This window comes from Bos indicus, chromosome 3 (assembly GCF_029378745.1).
Source record: "Bos indicus isolate NIAB-ARS_2022 breed Sahiwal x Tharparkar chromosome 3, NIAB-ARS_B.indTharparkar_mat_pri_1.0, whole genome shotgun sequence".
Classification (NCBI taxonomy): domain Eukaryota; kingdom Metazoa; phylum Chordata; class Mammalia; order Artiodactyla; family Bovidae; genus Bos; species Bos indicus.
The window spans coordinates 51,543,362-51,563,044 of record NC_091762.1 but is presented as its reverse complement, the minus strand read 5'-3'; the positions used below and the strand labels follow the sequence as shown (position 1 = coordinate 51,563,044).

The 19,683-nt window shown below is 36.8% G+C and overlaps 1 protein-coding gene across 4 annotated transcripts in view; it reads right to left on the bottom strand.

Annotated features, from left to right (window-relative positions):
* The window catches only part of GLMN (glomulin, FKBP associated protein), a 42,285-nt gene that overhangs the window by 16,137 nt on the left and 6,465 nt on the right, over positions 1 to 19,683 (bottom strand). For 3 of the 4 annotated variants that reach the window (XM_070786112.1, XM_070786114.1, XM_070786111.1), the window contains exons 5-14: positions 17,891 to 17,999; positions 16,564 to 16,804; positions 14,968 to 15,070; positions 7,033 to 7,220; positions 6,577 to 6,630; positions 5,164 to 5,194; positions 4,969 to 5,058; positions 2,938 to 2,979; positions 2,765 to 2,838; positions 1,432 to 1,516 (exon numbers count right to left, since the gene is read on the bottom strand). In XM_070786112.1, coding sequence (XP_070642213.1) covers positions 1,432 to 1,516; positions 2,765 to 2,838; positions 2,938 to 2,979; positions 4,969 to 5,058; positions 5,164 to 5,194; positions 6,577 to 6,630; positions 7,033 to 7,220; positions 14,968 to 15,070; positions 16,564 to 16,804; positions 17,891 to 17,999 — 1,017 coding nt within the window. The remainder of the gene's footprint in view (positions 1 to 1,431; positions 1,517 to 2,764; positions 2,839 to 2,937; positions 2,980 to 4,968; positions 5,059 to 5,163; positions 5,195 to 6,576; positions 6,631 to 7,032; positions 7,221 to 14,967; positions 15,071 to 16,563; positions 16,805 to 17,890; positions 18,000 to 19,683) is intronic. The other variant, XM_070786113.1, reaches the window with a different exon arrangement.

Below are 19,683 nucleotides of genomic sequence, written 5' to 3'. Positions count from 1 at the left end.
AGCATATTTGTTTATAACGTGGTTTATTGAACACTTTAACCCTACTCTTGAGATTTATTGCTCAGAAGAAAGATTATTTTCAAAATATTACTACTGCTCACTGACAATGTACTTTGTCACTTGAAAGATCTAAGGAAGATATAAAATGAGATTAATGTCTTCATGCCTGCTAGCACAATATCCATTCTGCAACCCATGGAAAAAGGAGTAATTTCAACTTTAAAGTCTTAGTCTTTAATAAATACATTTCATAAAGCTATTGCTTCAGAGACAGTGATTCTTCTGATGTATCTGGGCAGAACAAACTGAAAACCTTCTGGAATCATTCGTGATTCATGAGAAAAGGTCAAAATATCAACATTCACAGGAATTTGGAAAAAACTGATTCCAACCCTCACAGATGACTTGGAAGAGTTCAAGACTTCAGCGGAGGGACTTCCCTGGTGGTCCAGTGGCTAAGAATCCACATTCCAATGCAGAGGACGTAGGTTCAATCCCTAGTCAGAGAACTAAGATCCCACGTGTAACAGGGCAACTAAGCCCACATGCCACAATCAGAGAAAACCCACATACTGCAACTAAGACCCAGCACACCCAAAATTTTTTTAAAAAAGGAAGTAACAATAACTGTGGTGGAAACAGCAAGAGAACTAAAATTAGAAGTGGAGCCTGAAGATGTAAATGAACTGCTGCAATTTCAATGATAAAATCTGAACAGATGAGGAGCTGTTTCTCCTAGGTTGGCAAAGAAAATTGTGTTTTGAGACGGAATAGACTCCTGATGAAGATGCTATTCAGACTGCTGAAATTACAACAAAGGATTTAGAATATTACATAAAACTTAGTTGATAAAGCAGTGGCAGAGTTTGAGAGGACTGACTTCAATAATCAAAGAACTTTTATGGGTAAAATGATGAGACAGCTTTGCATGCTGCAGAGAAATCATTTGTGAAAGAAACAGTCAATCAACTTGGCAAACTTTACTGCTGTCTTACTTTAAGAAATAGCCACAGCACCTTGATCAGTAGCCATCAACATCGACCTTCCACTAGGAAAAAGATTACAACTCCCTGAAGTTTCAGATGATAGTTAGCAGTTTTAAGAAAAACAGTGTTTTAAAATTAAGGTATGTACATTGTATTTTTTAGACATAATGCTACTGCACTTAACAGATTAAAATGTAGTCTAATTAACTTTGATATACACTGGAAAACCAAGAATTTTGTGTGACTTGCTTTATGGAGATTTCTGCTTTATCATGGTGATCTGGAACCAGACCCATACTATCTCTGAGATGTGCCTGTACCCTAATATTAGAGATAGAAAAGGTCCATAGCGCAAGATTCCACATTAATGTATTCCACAAATGAATAAAAAGTCCTACAAAATAAAAGAATAAATTGATAATTGACACCTTAGTTATGCTCTTACCTTTAACGAAATGTCAATTTGATTTTTGATATTTTGAATAATAAAGGCCTCCACACCTGAGTGATTACTTGTACTCAGTAAGCACCTTTAAAGCAAAATTACAATACATTTGAAATTATCCTGGACTGCATTATAAATTAAATGATGATCAAAGTTTTACAAATTCAAATGGGCCATGTGTTATTTGCAGAAATAGGAAAAAACAGTGCAGACAATGACAAAGTCACCTGTTATGGCTACTGCCCTCACTAACTGGCAAATTCTATTTTAACTGGGTTTTTCCAAAAAGAAATTTCTATTAAACCAAATTTGAATCTTTTTATGCATATATGTGCAATGTGCATATATGCATTATGTGCAATGATCTAACACAACAAGTACAGTCACTAGTATAATAGCTTAAAAACTCCCCAAATTATTCCCTGTTTGACTAGTCTGGTTAGATTAACTTAATTGCAAAGAAAGGAAACTCAACCTGATCAACCTAAGAAGAAGGAGTTTTCTGGGTAGGAATACAGGTAGATCAGAATAGGAAAGCTGGTATAAGACCTAAGCATCAAACAGAGATTTCATAAACTGACTCTCATTCTTATCAAACAGAAATGAAGAAAAAAGGAATCAAGAGTGCTAGTATTGGGCAATCCCAAAGAACACTTCTTACTTAGCATGTTAACACTGCCCCAATTTGGTTTTAACTCATTTTTATTACCCAGGTATCAACAAACTAAGGTCTGCAGGCCAAATCCAGCCTACTGCCTGTTTTGTTTTATTAGAACACACTGACCCTTACTACAAACACAAAGTTGAGCAGTTGTAACAGAGGCTGTGTGGCCCATAAAAACTGTATTTACTTAGGGCCCTTTAAGAAAATTTGCTGATCTTCAAATCAGAGCTGCTAGAATCTTTTGGTCCTCAAACGCTACTATTAATAAGCTCCACTGTTAAAGTGAATAGGCTGTCAAAGGTTATAACTCCATTAATTTCAAGAGCCATTAATTTCAACTGTGAATAATGGATATTTATTGACATATATAAAGTTCTAGCAGAAGCCTTACCAATCTCAGTTTAATCTTTTCAGTCTACTTTAATTTTAGTGTATTTCAATTAATTGAACTGAAGTGTGTATATATATATAGTTTATTATGTAATATTCACACAATATATATATTTATATATGTATCCATAATTTTTGATTAATTCCTCTCTACCTATCAAAGAGAAGAGAGTGGAATTACATGCAAAACATACCAAAATACAATACTCTGGAATAATTAATGGCATCAATTTGGTTTTTAATCAACCACACATCTCTCAATTAACCTCTGATACATACCTAAATAATGTATATTTGCCTTGTGGATCCAATTTGTTAATATACAGCTGAAGCACAGCTAAACCTTTTTTCCTCTAAAATGGAACAAATAATACTGTTACATAAACTAAAGATTAAATTATTAAAAGTTTTCACTGAAACTCATTATTATTTAGTCCCAGATATTTACATACCAATGTCTCAATGGGGCAGAGGGTCATTACTTTGACTAAGCCCTGGAAATAAAAAAACAAATTTATTTCAAATATTAGATTATATTGACTACAAAGAAACAACTATATTATTAATGTATACTAAAAATTCAGAGAAACGAGGATAAGAGATTTAAAGCTGAAGTAATTTTTGCCTTAAGCCTTTCACTCTACTGTTATGCCTACAGGAAGCTAAGTACAATCCATTTTGTAACTGGTATTGAGTGGGTGTTACCAAGTGTATAGTTAGAAACACATAGTAATTTTCAATTATGTCTAGAGTGGCAAAAGAAATGAAATCAAACATGTAGAAATACAGTCCACTAATTTAAAATAATCAGACTTATTATATACTAACAGAAGCCAGAAAAACATTTACTTTTGCTTTATGACTTTGCCAAAGCCTCTGACTGTGTGGATCACAACAAACTGTGGAAAATTCTTAAAGAGATGGGAATACCAGACTCTTGACCTGCTTCCTGAGAAATCTGTATGCAGATCAAGAAGCAACAGTTAGAACTGGACATGGAACAACAGACTGGTTCCAAATACATCAAGGCTGTATATTGTCACCCTGCTTATTTAACTTAAATGCAGAGTATATCATGCGAAATGCCGGGCTGGATGAAGCACAAGCTAGAATCAAGACTGCCGGGAGAAATATCAATAAGCTCAGATACACAGATGACACCACCCTTATGGCAGAAAGTGAAGAAGAACTAAAGAGCCTCTTGATGAAAATAAAAGAGGAGAGTGAAAAAGTGGCTTAAAGCTCAACATTCAGAAAACTAAGATCATGGCATCCATTCCCATCACTTCATGGCAAATAGATGGGGAAACAATGGAAACAGTGACAGGCTATTTTTTTTGGCTCCAAAATCACTGCAGATGGTGATTGCAGCCATGAAATTAAAAGATGCTTGCTCCCTGGAAGAAAACCTATGACCAACCTAGACAACATATTAAAAATTAGAGACATTATTTTGCCAGCCATGGTCCGTCTAGTCAAAGCTATGGTTTTTCCAGTAGTCATGTATGTGAGAACTGGACTATAAAGAAAGCTAAGCACTAAAGAATTGATGCTTTTGAACTACGGTGTTGGAGAAGACTCTTGAGAGTCCCTTGGACTGCAAGGAGATCCAACCAGTCCATCCTAAAGGAAATCAGTCCTGAATATTCATTGGAAGGACTGATGCTGAAGCTGAAACTCCCATACTTTGGCCACCTGATGCGAAGAACTGACTCATTGGAAAAGACCCTGATGCTGGGAAAGATTGAAGGCAGGAGAAAGGGACGACAGAGGATGAGATGGTCGGATGGCATTACCGATGCAATGGTCATGAGTTTGAGTAGGTTCCAGGAGTTGGCGACAGACAGGGAAACCTGGCGTGCTGCAGTCCATGGGGTTGCAAAGAGTCGGACATGACTGAGCGACCGAACTGAAACTGATTTTTCTATTTAAATAGTGGAAAAACAATTTGCTACATTGACATCTAAGACCTATTTGGCTATGATAACAAAAAACTAATAAACAGGGGCAAAACAAATCACAGGAGAGAAAAACAAAATATTTTTGTAGTAATGAATTATATATGCCTTGATGTAGTCCTGAGGACCTGAGTTATGATAAAAGTAAAGGAGCTTCATTTTTCAAGGTTCCTACAGAACCAAAGTGTTAAAGAAGAAAGTTCTATTTCCCACTGGATGCTATACTGTCAAATATAGTAGCCACTAGCCACATATAGCTAGTGAAGGTTAAATTAAATAAAATTTAGAATTCAGTTCTTTATGTCACACCAGCCACGTTTCAAGTGTTCAATATGGCTAGTGGCTTTCAAACCGTACAGCACAGATAACAGGATACTTTTGCCATTACAGAAAGTTCTACTGGACAGCAAGGTACCAGAGTTTTCAAAGGATATGGAGAAAAAAGCAGGAAAGGAATCTGAGAAGAACTTAAGTTTAGAATAGAAAAGCAGCATTTTTCAAGATTAGAATACATATTTTACTTACCTGAGGTACAGTAAGAAAACTCTTGATTTCTAAGTACTGGTGAAGTAGACTGTTGTCCTCTATTCTCAATAAACCATTCTCCAACAGATCCTACAGATTAAAATATATGCAGAGATACAAATATGGTAACATCAACAGCTGTATTTGTTAACATGACTGTGTATTTAAATTATAATGGTTGCAAACAAATCTTACCAATCCTTTGGAGAAAACAGACTCCTCTGTTCTGGAAGAGAGTATTAAAATTTATCAACATGGTTTTCTAAATTGCTTTAGAATTATAAAGCAAAAATTGAATTTTAAATACTTTAAAAAAGCATATTAAGGAGAAATTCTTAATTTGAAATTCTTAAGTTGAAGAACTTAATCAAAATTCTTAATCCACCTTTGATCTGTCTTTTGATTTGGCTACTGATAGCAAAATTTACCATAATCAGTCCACTCAGGGCTTATTTCCTGGTATCAGATCAGTAGAATTTCAACACCAAGTGCTAAGAAATAAATTATGCCTGATATAATGCCATGTATTCTAATTGATTAATTGGTTAACTTTTAAATTCTTTATATATATCTATATATAAAGTAATGCTTTCCATTTATTTTTTAAAGGTTTACAATCATTGTTAATGAAATATTTAAGATCTGTGGCAAAAAATATGATCTTAGGCTCCAGGTTCTTGTTCTAACCATAAAAGGAATTAAAAGTGTTCCGTTTTTTGCCTCAATGACTAAACAGTTTGGAAATTTTAAGACTATAGAACTGAGTATTAAAATCAATACACATTCTCATCTTATGTATATAACAGGAACTGTGTAAAATCATTAACACATACACAATACAGTAAATTTACAGAGTTAGTAACTACTTGTGCCAGGAGACCCTTGGAAATTCCTGCCTTGTAGGCCGAGGCTTTGGACATTTGCCATGTAACAAATCTTCCTTCACCTGGGAAGAGACGGGATTAATAAACTGTCACTAGTATTCCTACAGGATAGCACTGAAAGGCCCTGACTGATCTCAAGAGAGAATTTCAACATGTTATAGAAAAAGAAAACAAACCATAGAGTTGTGCAAGATTCTTAAATATCTGGGAAAACTGCATACCTGTTACTTGGTAATTTTTTTTTAAAAGATAAAGTTCTTCTTATTGGTGCCTCAAATGAGAAAAGCCATTGAATGATATCACTGTCAATAATCTAAGCTATAAAAGGTAGAGTCTTTCAATGCAGTTCACAGATTGTATCCATGAAGCAAAACCATGGATGAATTTCTTTCTTGACCACCTCTCCTTAGATTGGAAGAGGCTGCAGTGGGATAGAGGTATTTTAATTTACCAACTTCTGAAATAAGCAAAGAAACCCTAGAAGCAGATCACTGGAAATTTCCTTAAAAGACAATATTTTAATATTATCTTTAGCTTAAAATAAGAAATTTTGTTGTAAACATCCCTTTGGTTCATTTCTGTCTCTTGTGAATACTTGCTTCACTATTTTATAAAATAATTAATTAACTAGGGTCTGGCAAAGACAAAGTAGTTTCCCTTGATCTTGACAAGGGCTATTTTAACACTATTATTTAATTCTGAGATGCCACTTAAATAATCTTACCTTTGTAAAAGGACTTCAATATGCCCCATATTAAACTGCAAAAGATATGATGGGCTAAAATAGAAAAAATGTATATATAAATACATACACATATACATGTACTTTTAGAAGCGCATATCCACTCAGGATTACATTAATAATCCAGTTAAAAGATGATGGCAATTTAGACCACCCTCTTGGCAACTGGCCCAACAGCTTCAAACCAGGCTCAGTTTAACACTTTCTGACTCTTGTCCCAATCATTCCTTATGTCTATTTCAATGCCTCCCCTCCAACCCTTTTTACTACTGATGATTACTGGTTTTAAAAAGATTATAGGCAGTAATACTTAGAATAAAAATAGGTTTTGTTTAAACTTCACTGAAAATGTACTAATACATTAATAAATATATGTTGGACATTTGATAAATGCGTTTGATGCTATTCCTTTTAGAATACATAAACACTAACTCCTACCTTAAGACCATTGGAAGCTGATCAATACTGATGCCCTGTACAAATACTAGATATGCCAGAGAAGCCATAGAGTCTGATAACTGTTTGTCTTCTTCTTCCTCAAATTCAAGATAATCCCAAATCTTCTTTTTCCTTCCATGATTAAAAATCATTTTGGGAAAAGGGTATCCAATTGCTGACAAAAATCCCTGTGAAATGGATAAAAAAGGAAGCTACAGCAGACACTCTACTGTGCCCTCTCGCACCCCATATTCACGTCCTATATAATCCTCTCCTCTTGAGCGTGGGTAGGACCTGTGAGACTTGCTTCCACCCAGCAGACTATGGCAAGATGCCACCCCATGATCAGATTGTGTTCTACAGCAAAAGTGAAGCGATTTTTGCAGATGTAATTAGAGCCCCAAATCAGCTGATGTGAGTTAAGAAGGGAGACTATCCTCTGTGGGCCTGACTTAAGAGGAACAATGTTTTTAAAGAGGATCCAGGCCCTCTTTAAGAGTCAGAAACTCACCTCTGCTGGCTTTAAAGAACTAAGCTGCCAAGTTATGAGGGGGCCTATTTAGAGGGCTATCTGGCAGGGAACTACAGGCAGCTTCTAGAAACTGAAAGTGGTCCCTAGCCAGCAAGAAAATGGAGTGTGTGTATGCTCAGTAGCTCAGTCATGTCCGACTCTTTCCGACCCCATAAACTGTGTGGCCACCAGGCTCCTCTGTCCTTGGAATTTTCTAGGCATGAAAACTGGAGTAGGTTGCCAAATGGAGACCTCAATCCTGTAGCTTCAAGAAGATGAATTTCTGCCAACAATCTGAAGGAAGTGAGTAGGAAGATGAAACAGTTCTGGAAATAGATGCTGGTGATGGTTACACAACAATGTGAATGTATTTAATGCCACTGAACTATACAGTTAATGGTTAAAATGGTAAATTTTATATATGTGTATATTACTCAGTCATGTCCGACTCTTAGTGACCCCATGGACTGTAGCCACCAGGCTCCTCTGTCCATGGAATTCTCCAGGCAAGAATACTGGAGTGGGTAGCCATTCCCTTCACCAGGGAATCTTCCTGACTCAAGGATTGAACCCTGGTCTCCTGAATTGCAGGCAAATTCTTTACCATCTTAGCCATCAGAGAATATTTTATAATTTAAAAAATGCTTCAGAGATACATGAGAACCTAAACACGTGAGACATACAAGTATCATGAAATGCCAATAGACTAATCAAATGAAGAATACTCCAGTAACAATGCTCTACCGACCACTGTCTGCTGGATATGGACTGGCTAGTAGGCTCTTGTGTTTTAAGAGAAAGAGAAGCATCCCCACGTGTGTTAACTACTACAGTTTCATGTTTGTTTTAAGAGGGGAAGGAAAGGCAAAAAGAGAGACTTAAGAAACACAAGATTGCTCCTGTGCCTTTTATTCTATTTCTAGTGTGCTAGAAAGCATCTGATCTTCAGTGTCCAATGAAATTAACCTGAGTTTTGGCTCTACCACTTATTAGCTGTGAGATACTGGGTTAGTTCCTAACCTCTCCAAAGCCTTAGTTTCCTTATAAAGAAAATGACATAACACCTATGTCAATATTTATTGAGAAAGTTCCACCAAAAAAGTTCAAGAAAGTTAAAGGCCACAAGAAACTACTAAATAGAAGTCAAAACGGAATGACAAAAACAGCTAAGTCAGGACGAACACTGATGTTCCACATAATCACTAATTTATTCAATAAATACTTGAGTGCTAGGCACTGGGCCCAATATTGTGGAGAATGAGAAAGCTAAATAAGACTTTTCCAGTCTTCAGGGAGTTAAAATCTGCCTATCCCAGATGGCTCCATTAGTCATTTCAAAACATAAAAAAGAACCATGGAAACTCATCCCCAGTCACAAGAGACTGCTATTCAGCTACCAGATGCTAAATACATATTGATTTTCGAAGCTACACATTATTATAGCTATAAAACAAAAACTGACTATATTGATTCCAAATGTCCTATTAATAATGAAGTTTCATTTCTTTATCCAGCCAGTACTAGATGTTGTTCTTTTCCCCGCAGAGTAAGGTTAGCCTTTTAAAATTTCGTTATATGTAACCAGATTCTACAGTGCTGCTGCAGATATTTGGGGTTAACCTGTGTCCCAATTAGAGCCTTCACTGTCTATCCACGTATCACTCAACTGACTTGCTCAGACCCAACATACCTGACCCACTACAATTTCTCATGGCAGTCTTTGCCCTCTCATGGAATGTTCCTATGCTGCAACCCTTGGGGCATTCAAGCAGTACTCTGCCAAAACAACCTGTGCCAGAGGGATGGCTGAGATGTGCCACATTTACCTATCCTTCAGCAGCACCTTCTCACTTCATTTCGTGCCCCAATTTCATCTCTATTTCTTAACTGCTTTGTGCTTCTTCACTGCTGGCTCTACTTGTAACGCTCCTTCCACTGAGATCTTAGAACCTCTTCCTAACACCCTCAACCTCTTCATAGGATGCTTGTTGTAGCTCAATGCTCTAATTAAACCAGACTGGTTTCTGGTGGGAGCTGCTCATTCTCTCCCATCTCTTACATTGCACAGCCAGAAAAGCAGCAGCAGGAAGGGGTGGTATGGATAGAGGCTTAGTATTATCTTAGTTCTTCCTGCACTCTCAGGCAAAAGCACATATTCCTTTGAAGCAGATGTCATAGTGCCCTTTATCTGTCCTCATCTCTGTCATATGCTGACTTTCTGGTCATTTCCCCATGTTCACTGAAGGCTGGTATCTGCTCACATGCCTTTTCTCTATCCAGCTCCTGCTATGATCCTGGAGTTATGCAGATAACTCCTACAGCAGGTCAGCCTCATGGTGTTTCTGACCACTAAATTCTAATGACCTTAATTTCTAATCCATTTTGGCACCAAATTCCATCCTGGATCTCTATCAACATTTGGAGCTATTCCATATTAGATACCTAAACTCCAGCATCTCATTTTCTGACCACAATTTCTTATCTCTCCTACCAACCTACTTATCTACTTCTGACTTCTCTAGTATTATGATGCCTTCATTTTTAACCTACCCATCTGTCCCTCCTTAATCCACTTCTTTCCCTAACCAACCAATGCACTATTATTTGAACTATCTGCACCCTATATTTCCTTTAGCTACGTGTACCCAATAAAATGCCAGCCTTGGAAAGACAGCTACAATTCACCTTTCTACTTCAACACCCAGACAGCTGATACTACTGGAGAAAAACCACACAAATACTTATTTCTACAGCTGTGGTCTTCAACAACAAACGCCAAGTGCTCAGCACTACTGACTAATGCTTTCCTGGTCTTCTACCTCTCTTTTCATTCCACTCAATATTCCAAATCTTTATCAGTTTTCTGAAGCCCCCTGTTCAATCCTCATTTCTACCTCCTCATTCTTAAGAAATATGAGGCCAGTGGGTCTGATTCCCTTGATGATAACACTCCATTTCTGCTACAAATTTTTCTACATGCATATCTGTTCTACATGTTCTTCCTCTCCAGGTGTCCTCGATCCTGTGCCCAGCTGTCTGCTCTCCTCCTGCCACATTACTTCAGTTATTCCATAACACTTTTCTTTTCCCCTCTGATGGTTTCCACCCCTTTAGCCTATAAATATGCTCAAGCCTCCCTATCTCTCCCAATTACCTTCATGTCTTCTCTACTGCCTCTTCCTTACTCATCCAAACTCTTCTAAAGTATAGCTTATATCAGTTATCTCCTTTGTCTCATTTTTCATGTACTCCTTTATCTACTCAACTGATTTTTGTCTCCCACAGTCCACTCAAATTGCTCTTGCTAAGATTATCAATGGCATCTACTTCCTAAATCCAGTGGATGCTTTTCAACTCCAATTCTATAGACTACTTCTGCTGCATTTAACAGTAGCAATCATTTCTTTCTTTCTAAACTCTACCGCTTCAGTTTCTGTGATATTTTCATCACTGCTTTGCTCTCCTTTCTTGGTCTCTCTGATGGGCTTGTTTATGAGCTGGTACCCTACAGGGTAAAGCTGAAAGCTAAGTGCTGAAGAATTGATGATTTTGAACTGTGGAGTTGGAGAAGACTCTTGAGAGTCCCTTGGACTGCAAGGAGATCAAACCAGTCAATCCTAAAGGAAATCAATCCTGAATGTTCATTGGAAGGACTGATGCTGAAGCTGAAACTCCAACACTCTGGTCAGCTGATGTGAAGAACTGACTCATTGGAAAAGACCCTGATGCTGGGAAAGATTGAAGGCAGGAGGAGAAGGGGATGACAGAGGATGAGATGGTTAGATGGCATCACTGACTTGATGGACATGCGTTTGAGCAAGCTCTGGGGGTTGGTGATGGACAGGGAAGCCTGGAGTGTTGTAGTCCATGGGATCGCAAAATTTCAGACATGACTGAGGGACTGAATTGAACTGAACCCTACAGGGTTCAGCCCTGAACTCTTTTCTCACACCGATTCACCTCTTTAGGTTAATCTCATCACTCTTATTCAAAATTTGCTCCTTAAAAACCTGCTCTGTCTGGGTATTAGATATACATATATATATATATATTTTAGAGATAATTGTTAATCTGGTTAGGGGTCATATGGCATTGTGGTTATGTTTTTTAAAAAGTCCTTACCAATTAGAGAAGCATACATAAAGACTCACAGACTAAAGGATATATCTAGGACTTGCAATAAAATACTACAGCAAAAAGGGGGGAAGGGATAAATTGGGAGACTGAGACTGACATACACACACTACTGTATATAAAATAGATAACTAATAAGAACCTACTATATAGCATAGGATCTCTACTCAATACTCTGTAATAACCTACAATGGAAAAAAAAATCTAAGAAATCGTGCATATGTGAATAAGTGATTCACTTTGCTGTATTGTAGAAACTAACACAACACTGTAAATCAACTATACTCTAATTTAACACATTAAAAAACACATTAAACTACCTTTACATTGCTTATCAACTCCAAAAGAAAAGGGGGGGGGGTAGGCTAGATAAAACAAGATTGGCAAAAATGTTAATTGTTAAAGTGAGGCAAGGGGTACATGAGACTATGTTACATTGCTCCCTCTACTTTTATGAATGTCTTTAAATTTCCACAATGAAAAAAAATTTAAAGCACAGAACCCCCTACTCCTTGCTTGTGTATTCTCTATCTCAATTACTGGAACCTATACCTGTCCTATTATTAAGCAAAAAACCTTGTCCATAACTCAACTTTTTTACTATTTTTCTAAATTCAGTCTATGACCAAACTTTGCAATTTTATCTACTTATTAAGTTCTCAAATCTGCCTTCTCTTCCATTCTCTTATCATTCTCTCTTAACTTAACTCTCATCATTCTCACTTAACTCCCAAAAGATACCTAGCCAATCTCCCTACTTCCATTCTTATTTAAGTTCAACCTCCATTACAGTGGTGAACTCAAAACAGTTTGATTACATCACTTCCAGCTTTAAGTTTCCAACTTTCATAGCCATGTTCTTAAAACGGGGTACATATATCACAAATGGTGAAGTCTGTACTGTTTCCAGAGGTTTATAGTGTACTCTCGCTTGCCACAATGAAGCCCCAGGTTTTTATATACTCCTGGGAAAAATCCATTCCCCCTCCCTCTTCATCACTCATAACCTCTTCACTACTATTTAACTACATATCTGTTTATATCAGTTACCAATCATCTCTCATCTTAGAATCTAGCTTCTCTAAAGTTCTGGCTTCTTCTCTCCTAATTCCATCTCTCCTCAAATTTCAAATTCTGAATACAGAGGGCAGACTACAAGGTATACACGAATTCTGACTAAGCAGAGGTGTGGTGCCCCTACCCCTTGAACATGCTCAAGAGTCAACTATATGTTAGGATCTTAAAAAAAATAATAATAATAAATATATATATAAATAAAACTATTAAAGGAGAAAAACATCTGGAAGGTGGTGTGAGATAACAGAAACTATATATGGGTCTCTGCTACTGGTTGTTGGCACAGTGTTCCTGTTGTTGTTCAGTCACTAAGTCGTGTCCAAACTTTTTGCGAGCCCATGGGCTGCAGCATGCCAAGCTGCCCCCTCCTTCACTATGTCCCAGAGTTTGCTCAAATTCATATCCACTGAGTCAGTGATGATTAACCATCACATCCTCTTCCGCCCTCTTCTTTTGCCTTCAATCTTTCCCAGCATCAGGGTCTTTTCCAATGAGTTGCCATTTCACATCAGGTGTCTAAAGTACTGGAGCTTCAGCATCAGTCCTTCCAATAAATATTCAGGGTTTATTTCTTTTAGGATTGACTAGTTTGATCCCCTTGCTGTGGAAAGGACTCTCAAGAGTCTTCTCCAGCACCACAATTTTGTCAAAAGCATCAGTTCGGTGCTCAGCCTTCTTTATGGTTCAACTCTCACATCCATACATGACTACTGGAAAAACCAGCTTTGACTGTACGGACCTTTGTCGGCAAAGCGGTGTCTTTGCTTTTTAATATGCTGTCTAGGTTTGTCATAGCTTTCCTTCCAAGGAGCAAGTGTCTTTTAATTTCATGGCTGCAGTCATTGTCAGCAGTGATTTTGGAGCCCCCAAAAATAAAATCTGTCACTGCTTCTACTTTTCCCCCTTCTATAGTGATGGGACTGGATGCCATGATCTTAGTTTTTTGAATGTTGAGTTTTAAACCAACTTTTTCACTTGCCTCTTTTATTTTCATCAAGAGGCTCTTTAGTTCTTCTTCACTTTCTGCCATTAAAGTAGTATTATCTGCATATCTGGGGCTGTTGATATTTCTTCCAGCAATCTTGATTCCAGCCTGTGATTCATCCAGCCCAGCATTTTGCATAATGTTTCAGGGTTCCTGAAACCTTTTCTAAGTGATAAGAGCACTAGGAACATCTGTTCTAATATTGGTGTCTAACCCTGTCCTTGACAAAGTGCTCTAAAACCTCTGTAAATTTCTGTTATAAGACAGTAGAAGCATCTTTTGTTCTAGTAAAGAGACTCTGAGTGGGCACTAAGATGGCTCCTGGGTAGGGGGTGGTAACCAGAAAGAACAAGCCATGATTAGAAGCTTGGAATTTTGAGTCCCATCCCCCAGTTCTAGAGAGGGGGAGGGACTGGAAATGGAGTTAATGTTTTATCATGTCTAAATGAGGAAGCCTCAATAAAATCCCCAAAATAGGAATTTCAGAGAGCTTCCAGGCTAGAGATCACAGTGTCCTGGGATCATGATGTATTCCAACATCATGAGACTAGAAGCTTAGGACACTCCAACACCTCGCCCTATGTAGCTCTTCATCTGGCTGTTCTTCTGCATCCTTTATCATATCATTTAATAAACTAGTAAAATAAAGTAAAGGTTTCCTTTTAATTCTGTGAGCTGTTGTAGCAAATAATCGAACCCAAAGAGCAGGAGGTCACGGAATCTCCCATTTGTAGCCAAGCCAGACAGAAGTTGCGGGTAAACTGGGAACCTAAGACTAGCAACTGGCATCTGAAATAGGGAGCAGTCTCATGGGACTAAGCCCTTAACCTGTGGAATCTGATACTATCTCCAGGTAGTTAAGTGTCAGAATTGAGTTAAACCGTAGGATGCCCAGTTGGCACTGCAGAATTGTTTCATATGGGGGGAAAAAACCCACACATTTTGTGACCAGAAATGTCAGAAGTGAAGTGTTTTGAGTGAAAGTAAAGGAAAAAGACACAGGAAAACTGCAGAATTTTTCTGTACAGGTGTTAATATTATTTATATCTGGTTATTGAAATTATTGCTGTTTATTTTTCATCTTTTTGTTTAACTATGTTCTACAAAAAATACATATTGCTTTATTAACATATGTGTCAATTTACATGTCCATGTGCCGCAGATGAGAATATAGCAGGTAATATTTTAGATTACAGATTTTATAACAAATTAAATTAGCTGTACTTACTATTATTTCGGATGCAAAACACTTTAAAGGATCATCTCCAGCTTCTTCAGACTGCTCAAGGAATTGTGCTGTCAGCAAAGGGCATTTCAAGCTTTTCAAACAACTAAAATTTAAGAAATAGGTAACTATTGAATACAGCACTTCCTAAGTATAAAATAACTAGTTTTCACATGAAAAATAACATAAATAACATGAAAAATAACAATAAAAAATAAAATAACCAATAATTCAATGGCCTGTAATGATGTAAGATTTTTCTTACTACTAATGGGGAGAGATAAGAATACTGTGCTAGACTCACTGTGCAGAAAGTCACTTTCATGTCTGGCCTGATGCGTACTGAATATTTGTCTTAGGACAGTGCTAGTGTATATGTAGTTTTCATAAGTTCGGGGAAAATCAGGACAATGCAGTAATTTTTTTCATAGAGCTGTATTTGTTTTATTTAGAAAACCAAACTTTATTCTGTGATTAAGCCCTACCTATTTCTTTAGTTAAAATGTATTTTCTTTCATGAAATGAGTTTTATAAATGGTAAAAAAGAAAAAAAAAAGGTCTAATATCCTAGCCTGACAAGATAGAAAGCTGACAGCAGTTTTAGTCTCCCAAATTTTAAAACTAAAATTATTGGTACATGTAATTCAATATAATCCAGTCCAGCACTGTCTAACAGTCCTATATATAATTAAAGCCCCATATGTAATTAAAAATTTGTTAGCTGTCACACTAAAAAAGTAGTAGGAGACAAGAGAATTTTAGTAATTTATCTTATTAACCCATATATTAGAAACATTATTTCAATGTTATCAGTATAAAAATTATTAAGATATTCTAGTATCTCTTTTAAGAACAGGTTGTTGAAATACAGGGAATATTTTACACTTCCAGCGCTAAATTTGGATTAACCATGTGTCAAGTGCTTGACAACAATACACAGTACTCCTTTGCACAGCCTATAGTACCCCTGGTATGAATGCTACTGGGTTCTCTGCTACTGTTTTTGTTATCAAAGTGGAATTTCAACTGTCTAGTGCATCTTTTGCTGCTTTCAAAGGGAGAGTAAAACATAATTCCCCTGGAAAAAAACAGATTCTTTGAGCTACAACTATCTATTCTTCCACTGCTATTGTTCACTTACCATAAGTAAAGGCAATCTATAAAAGAATATAAGTAAACTAAAAAAAATGGATGTTTGTTTTAATTTTTTTGAAAAGTGAAAGTTGCTCTGTTGTGTCCTGCTCTTTGCAACCCCGTAGGCTGTGGCCTGCTAGGCTCCTCTGTTCATAGAATTCTCCAGACCAGAATACTGGAGTGGGTAGCTGTTCCCTTTTCCAGGGGATCTTCTAACCCAGGGACTGAACCTAGGTCTGCTTCATTGCAGGTGGATTCTTTACCATCTGAGCCACATGTACATATGATATTTAATTTTTTTAAATATCATTAAATGCCCATGTTACATCAACTGAATTCCATATTCTTCTAAAATTCAAATTTTGAAACTAAATTTACTTTCCATCACAAATAAAGGAACATTTTAAATAACTGAACTATCAAATACTTAAGTTCATTATGAATTGTTCTTAAAAATATACTTACAATTTCAGTATTTCATCTTTTAATTTCTCATTTTCCATTGAGTTTTCCTTGTTATCAATGACATACTCCACAAAAGGTTTAGTGAACTCTATTAAGGCCTTGCAGCACTGACAAAGGCCATAGTCATCTGCCTGTATTTGTTCTTTTGAGTATGGAACAGGAAGGAGAGAGAGCTGACTCCAAAGTGTAGACAATGCTAACCCAACTGAATATGCCTTGTTGTTACGAAGTTTCTGAATCACTAAAACAGAGACCAAGTTATTACTTGAGGCTGCCTCATGAAGTATAGTAAACAATGAAGAATAAGTCCAATAAATGCCAAATTACCACATACAGTTTCTCCCTCACATTCTGACAACTCTGATATCAAGATGACATATAACAGCCTAACTGGCAGTATTTTTTTTCCTTCTTAGGGGTGCATAAAATAATAACACACCTTACGATCATGGCACTTTACAACAGATGCCATGAAATTTTGTTTAGGTATGTTCTTACCAGGTTACATACTTAAAACTTAAAGAAGTAATTCTTTCTGTAGTCTTTGGTTGTTATAAGCATAAAATAAGATCAAGTATCTTATAAACTATAAAGCACTGTAAAAATGAAATGTAGTAGTATTTTTCTTTCTAGAAGACTTTAAATATTTCAATTGATACAAATCTGCGGGGCATTCACATTTAAAACAAATTTACTCTAGTTTCTGATCCCAGGTCCTTCTGATAGACTGTGTTACATGTTGGTTATAAAATGGTAGTCTCTTCCCATGCACAAATACTATCTGCCTTGGTTGCCAAAGTCGATTACTTACCAGTACTTTTTTTTTTACTCAGTCATGAAAACTTTTCTTTCCACTTGTTTCATTCTTCAGTAATACCTTTATTATTCCTAATCCCAACCTCCTAAGGCAGAGGCTGAGCAATGCCCTGCCTGATACCATTCTTAATAATTAAGATACAAGGCTACCACAACAAAATCAGATTGAGCAGTGCAGAACAGCCAAAACATATCCTTCAAATATGTTTACAGGAAAAATTCTAAATATAAGTTGCAGATAGGAAGGTTAAGCAAAAAGCTATAGGTTACAACAAAGCATGTGAAATGGGGCATGACATTCAACAATTTACTGGGTACCCACACTGTGCCAGGTATTGTCATCTTTCTATGAGCAGCAGGATTCAATTTGGCATTGCTATTACTAGTTTAAGCAGAGTACTCAATAATTAGGCATAAACTATACTTTGGTAGACTGTTGACATCTTGGAGTAACGTCAAGGCACTTACACAAATAAAACAAGCAACACTTAGGTATCAATATACTCATTACCTGTTTGTAATGGCTGAAGTAAAAGAAGAATAATTTGGGATATCTGTTTTCCGGAGGGCTCTTCAATCAGTTCAAGCAAACCCAACAATAATTCCTTTGGATTACATAACTATAAAAATATTCACAATTGAACCTGTTTAATACAAGTTGTATTTAAAGCCACATTATTATTATTTTTAAAAGGCATATACTGAGATAATATAATTATTTTTGCATATGAGTAGAACATCTCATAAAAATGTTTTTCAAAAATACACTGGCAAAACCCAGAGTCTGTGACTCTATGAAAGCAAACAATCAAGGTCTCCTAATGGACAGCTACATTTACGAGACTTAAATTACTGATGAATGGAAAAGTTAGAGAAATAGGGGAAAGGACAGCCTGATCACCAGAGCTGAGGTTTCTTTTGAGCTTTGATGTCTATTCTGAAGGCTGCCTTCATTTCCCAGAGCTTCTAGCAGGTAGGACATTTCTATCTCACACTGCCAGGGTGTTTAGATGAGTGCAGAGTCTCTTTTGTCTTTCCTGAAGAAACAAAACTTTGCATTGCTTTCTGACTGGTCTTATCACCTCACCTGCCTTGTTTTTCTGAAAGCTCTCATAGTTAATAACTAAAACCTAGGGAGTTCCTTCTTTCCAAGTATATATTTGTGTTTATTTACAGTGATCTCTAAGTGGCTTCTTATAATGTACTTTTCCTTAGAATTTCTCTCTCTTAACTATCATTTTTGGATTATAACTCTATTAACCTTTTACTCAGAGCCTCTTTCTAAGGTGGTCAATTAAACCTAATATATTTGCTACTTCTATGTCCACTGTGATCACCAGCATTCTAGGTTTTATTTTTTAGATTTCTTTGTGGTATATTCTTTTAGGGAACATACCACCGAAAAAAGAGGACTGAGATTTGATTTTACTTTCAACATTGCCAAAAGATCAGTGTGGCCATGAACTACCTCCCTAAATTATCTCAAGCATTAATTTCACATCTATATAATAAGCTACTTTAAAAAAAAATAGATCTTTTTAGGTCTCTCTTTGAAGATTCTGAATCAGTGGATCTAAGATAAGGTCAATCTGATCACACAGACCACAGCTTGTCTAACTCAGTGAAACTAAGTCATGCCGTGTGGGGCCACCCAAGATGGACAGGCCAGGGTAGAGAGGTCTGACAGGATGTGGTCCACTGGAGAAGGGAATGGCAAACCACTTCAGTAGTCTTGACTTGAGAACCCCATGAACAGTATGAAAAGGCAAAAAAAATAGGACACTGAAAGATGAACTCCCCAGGTCGGTAGGTGCCCAATATGCTACTGGAGATCAGTGGAGAAATAACTCCAGAAAGAATGAAGGGATGGAGTTAAAAGAAAAACATACCCAGTTGTGGATGTGACTGGTGATAGAAGCAAGGTCTGATGCTGTAAAGAGCAGTATTGCATAGGAACCTGGAATGTCAGGTCCATGAATCAAGGCAAATTGGAAGTGGTCAAACAGGAGATGGCAAGAGTGAATGTCGACATTCTAGGAATCAGCAAACTAAGATGGACTGGAATGGATGAATTTAACTCAGATGACCATTATATCTACTAATGTGGGCAGGAATCCCTTAGAAGAAGTGGAGTAGCCATCATGGTCAACAAAAGAGTCCAAAAGACAGTACTTGGATGCAATCTCAAAAACGACAGAATGATCTCTGTTCATTTCCAAGGCAAACCATTCAATATCACGGTAAACCAAGTCTATGCCCTGACCAGTAACGCTGAAGAAGCTGAAGTTGAACGGTTCTATGAAA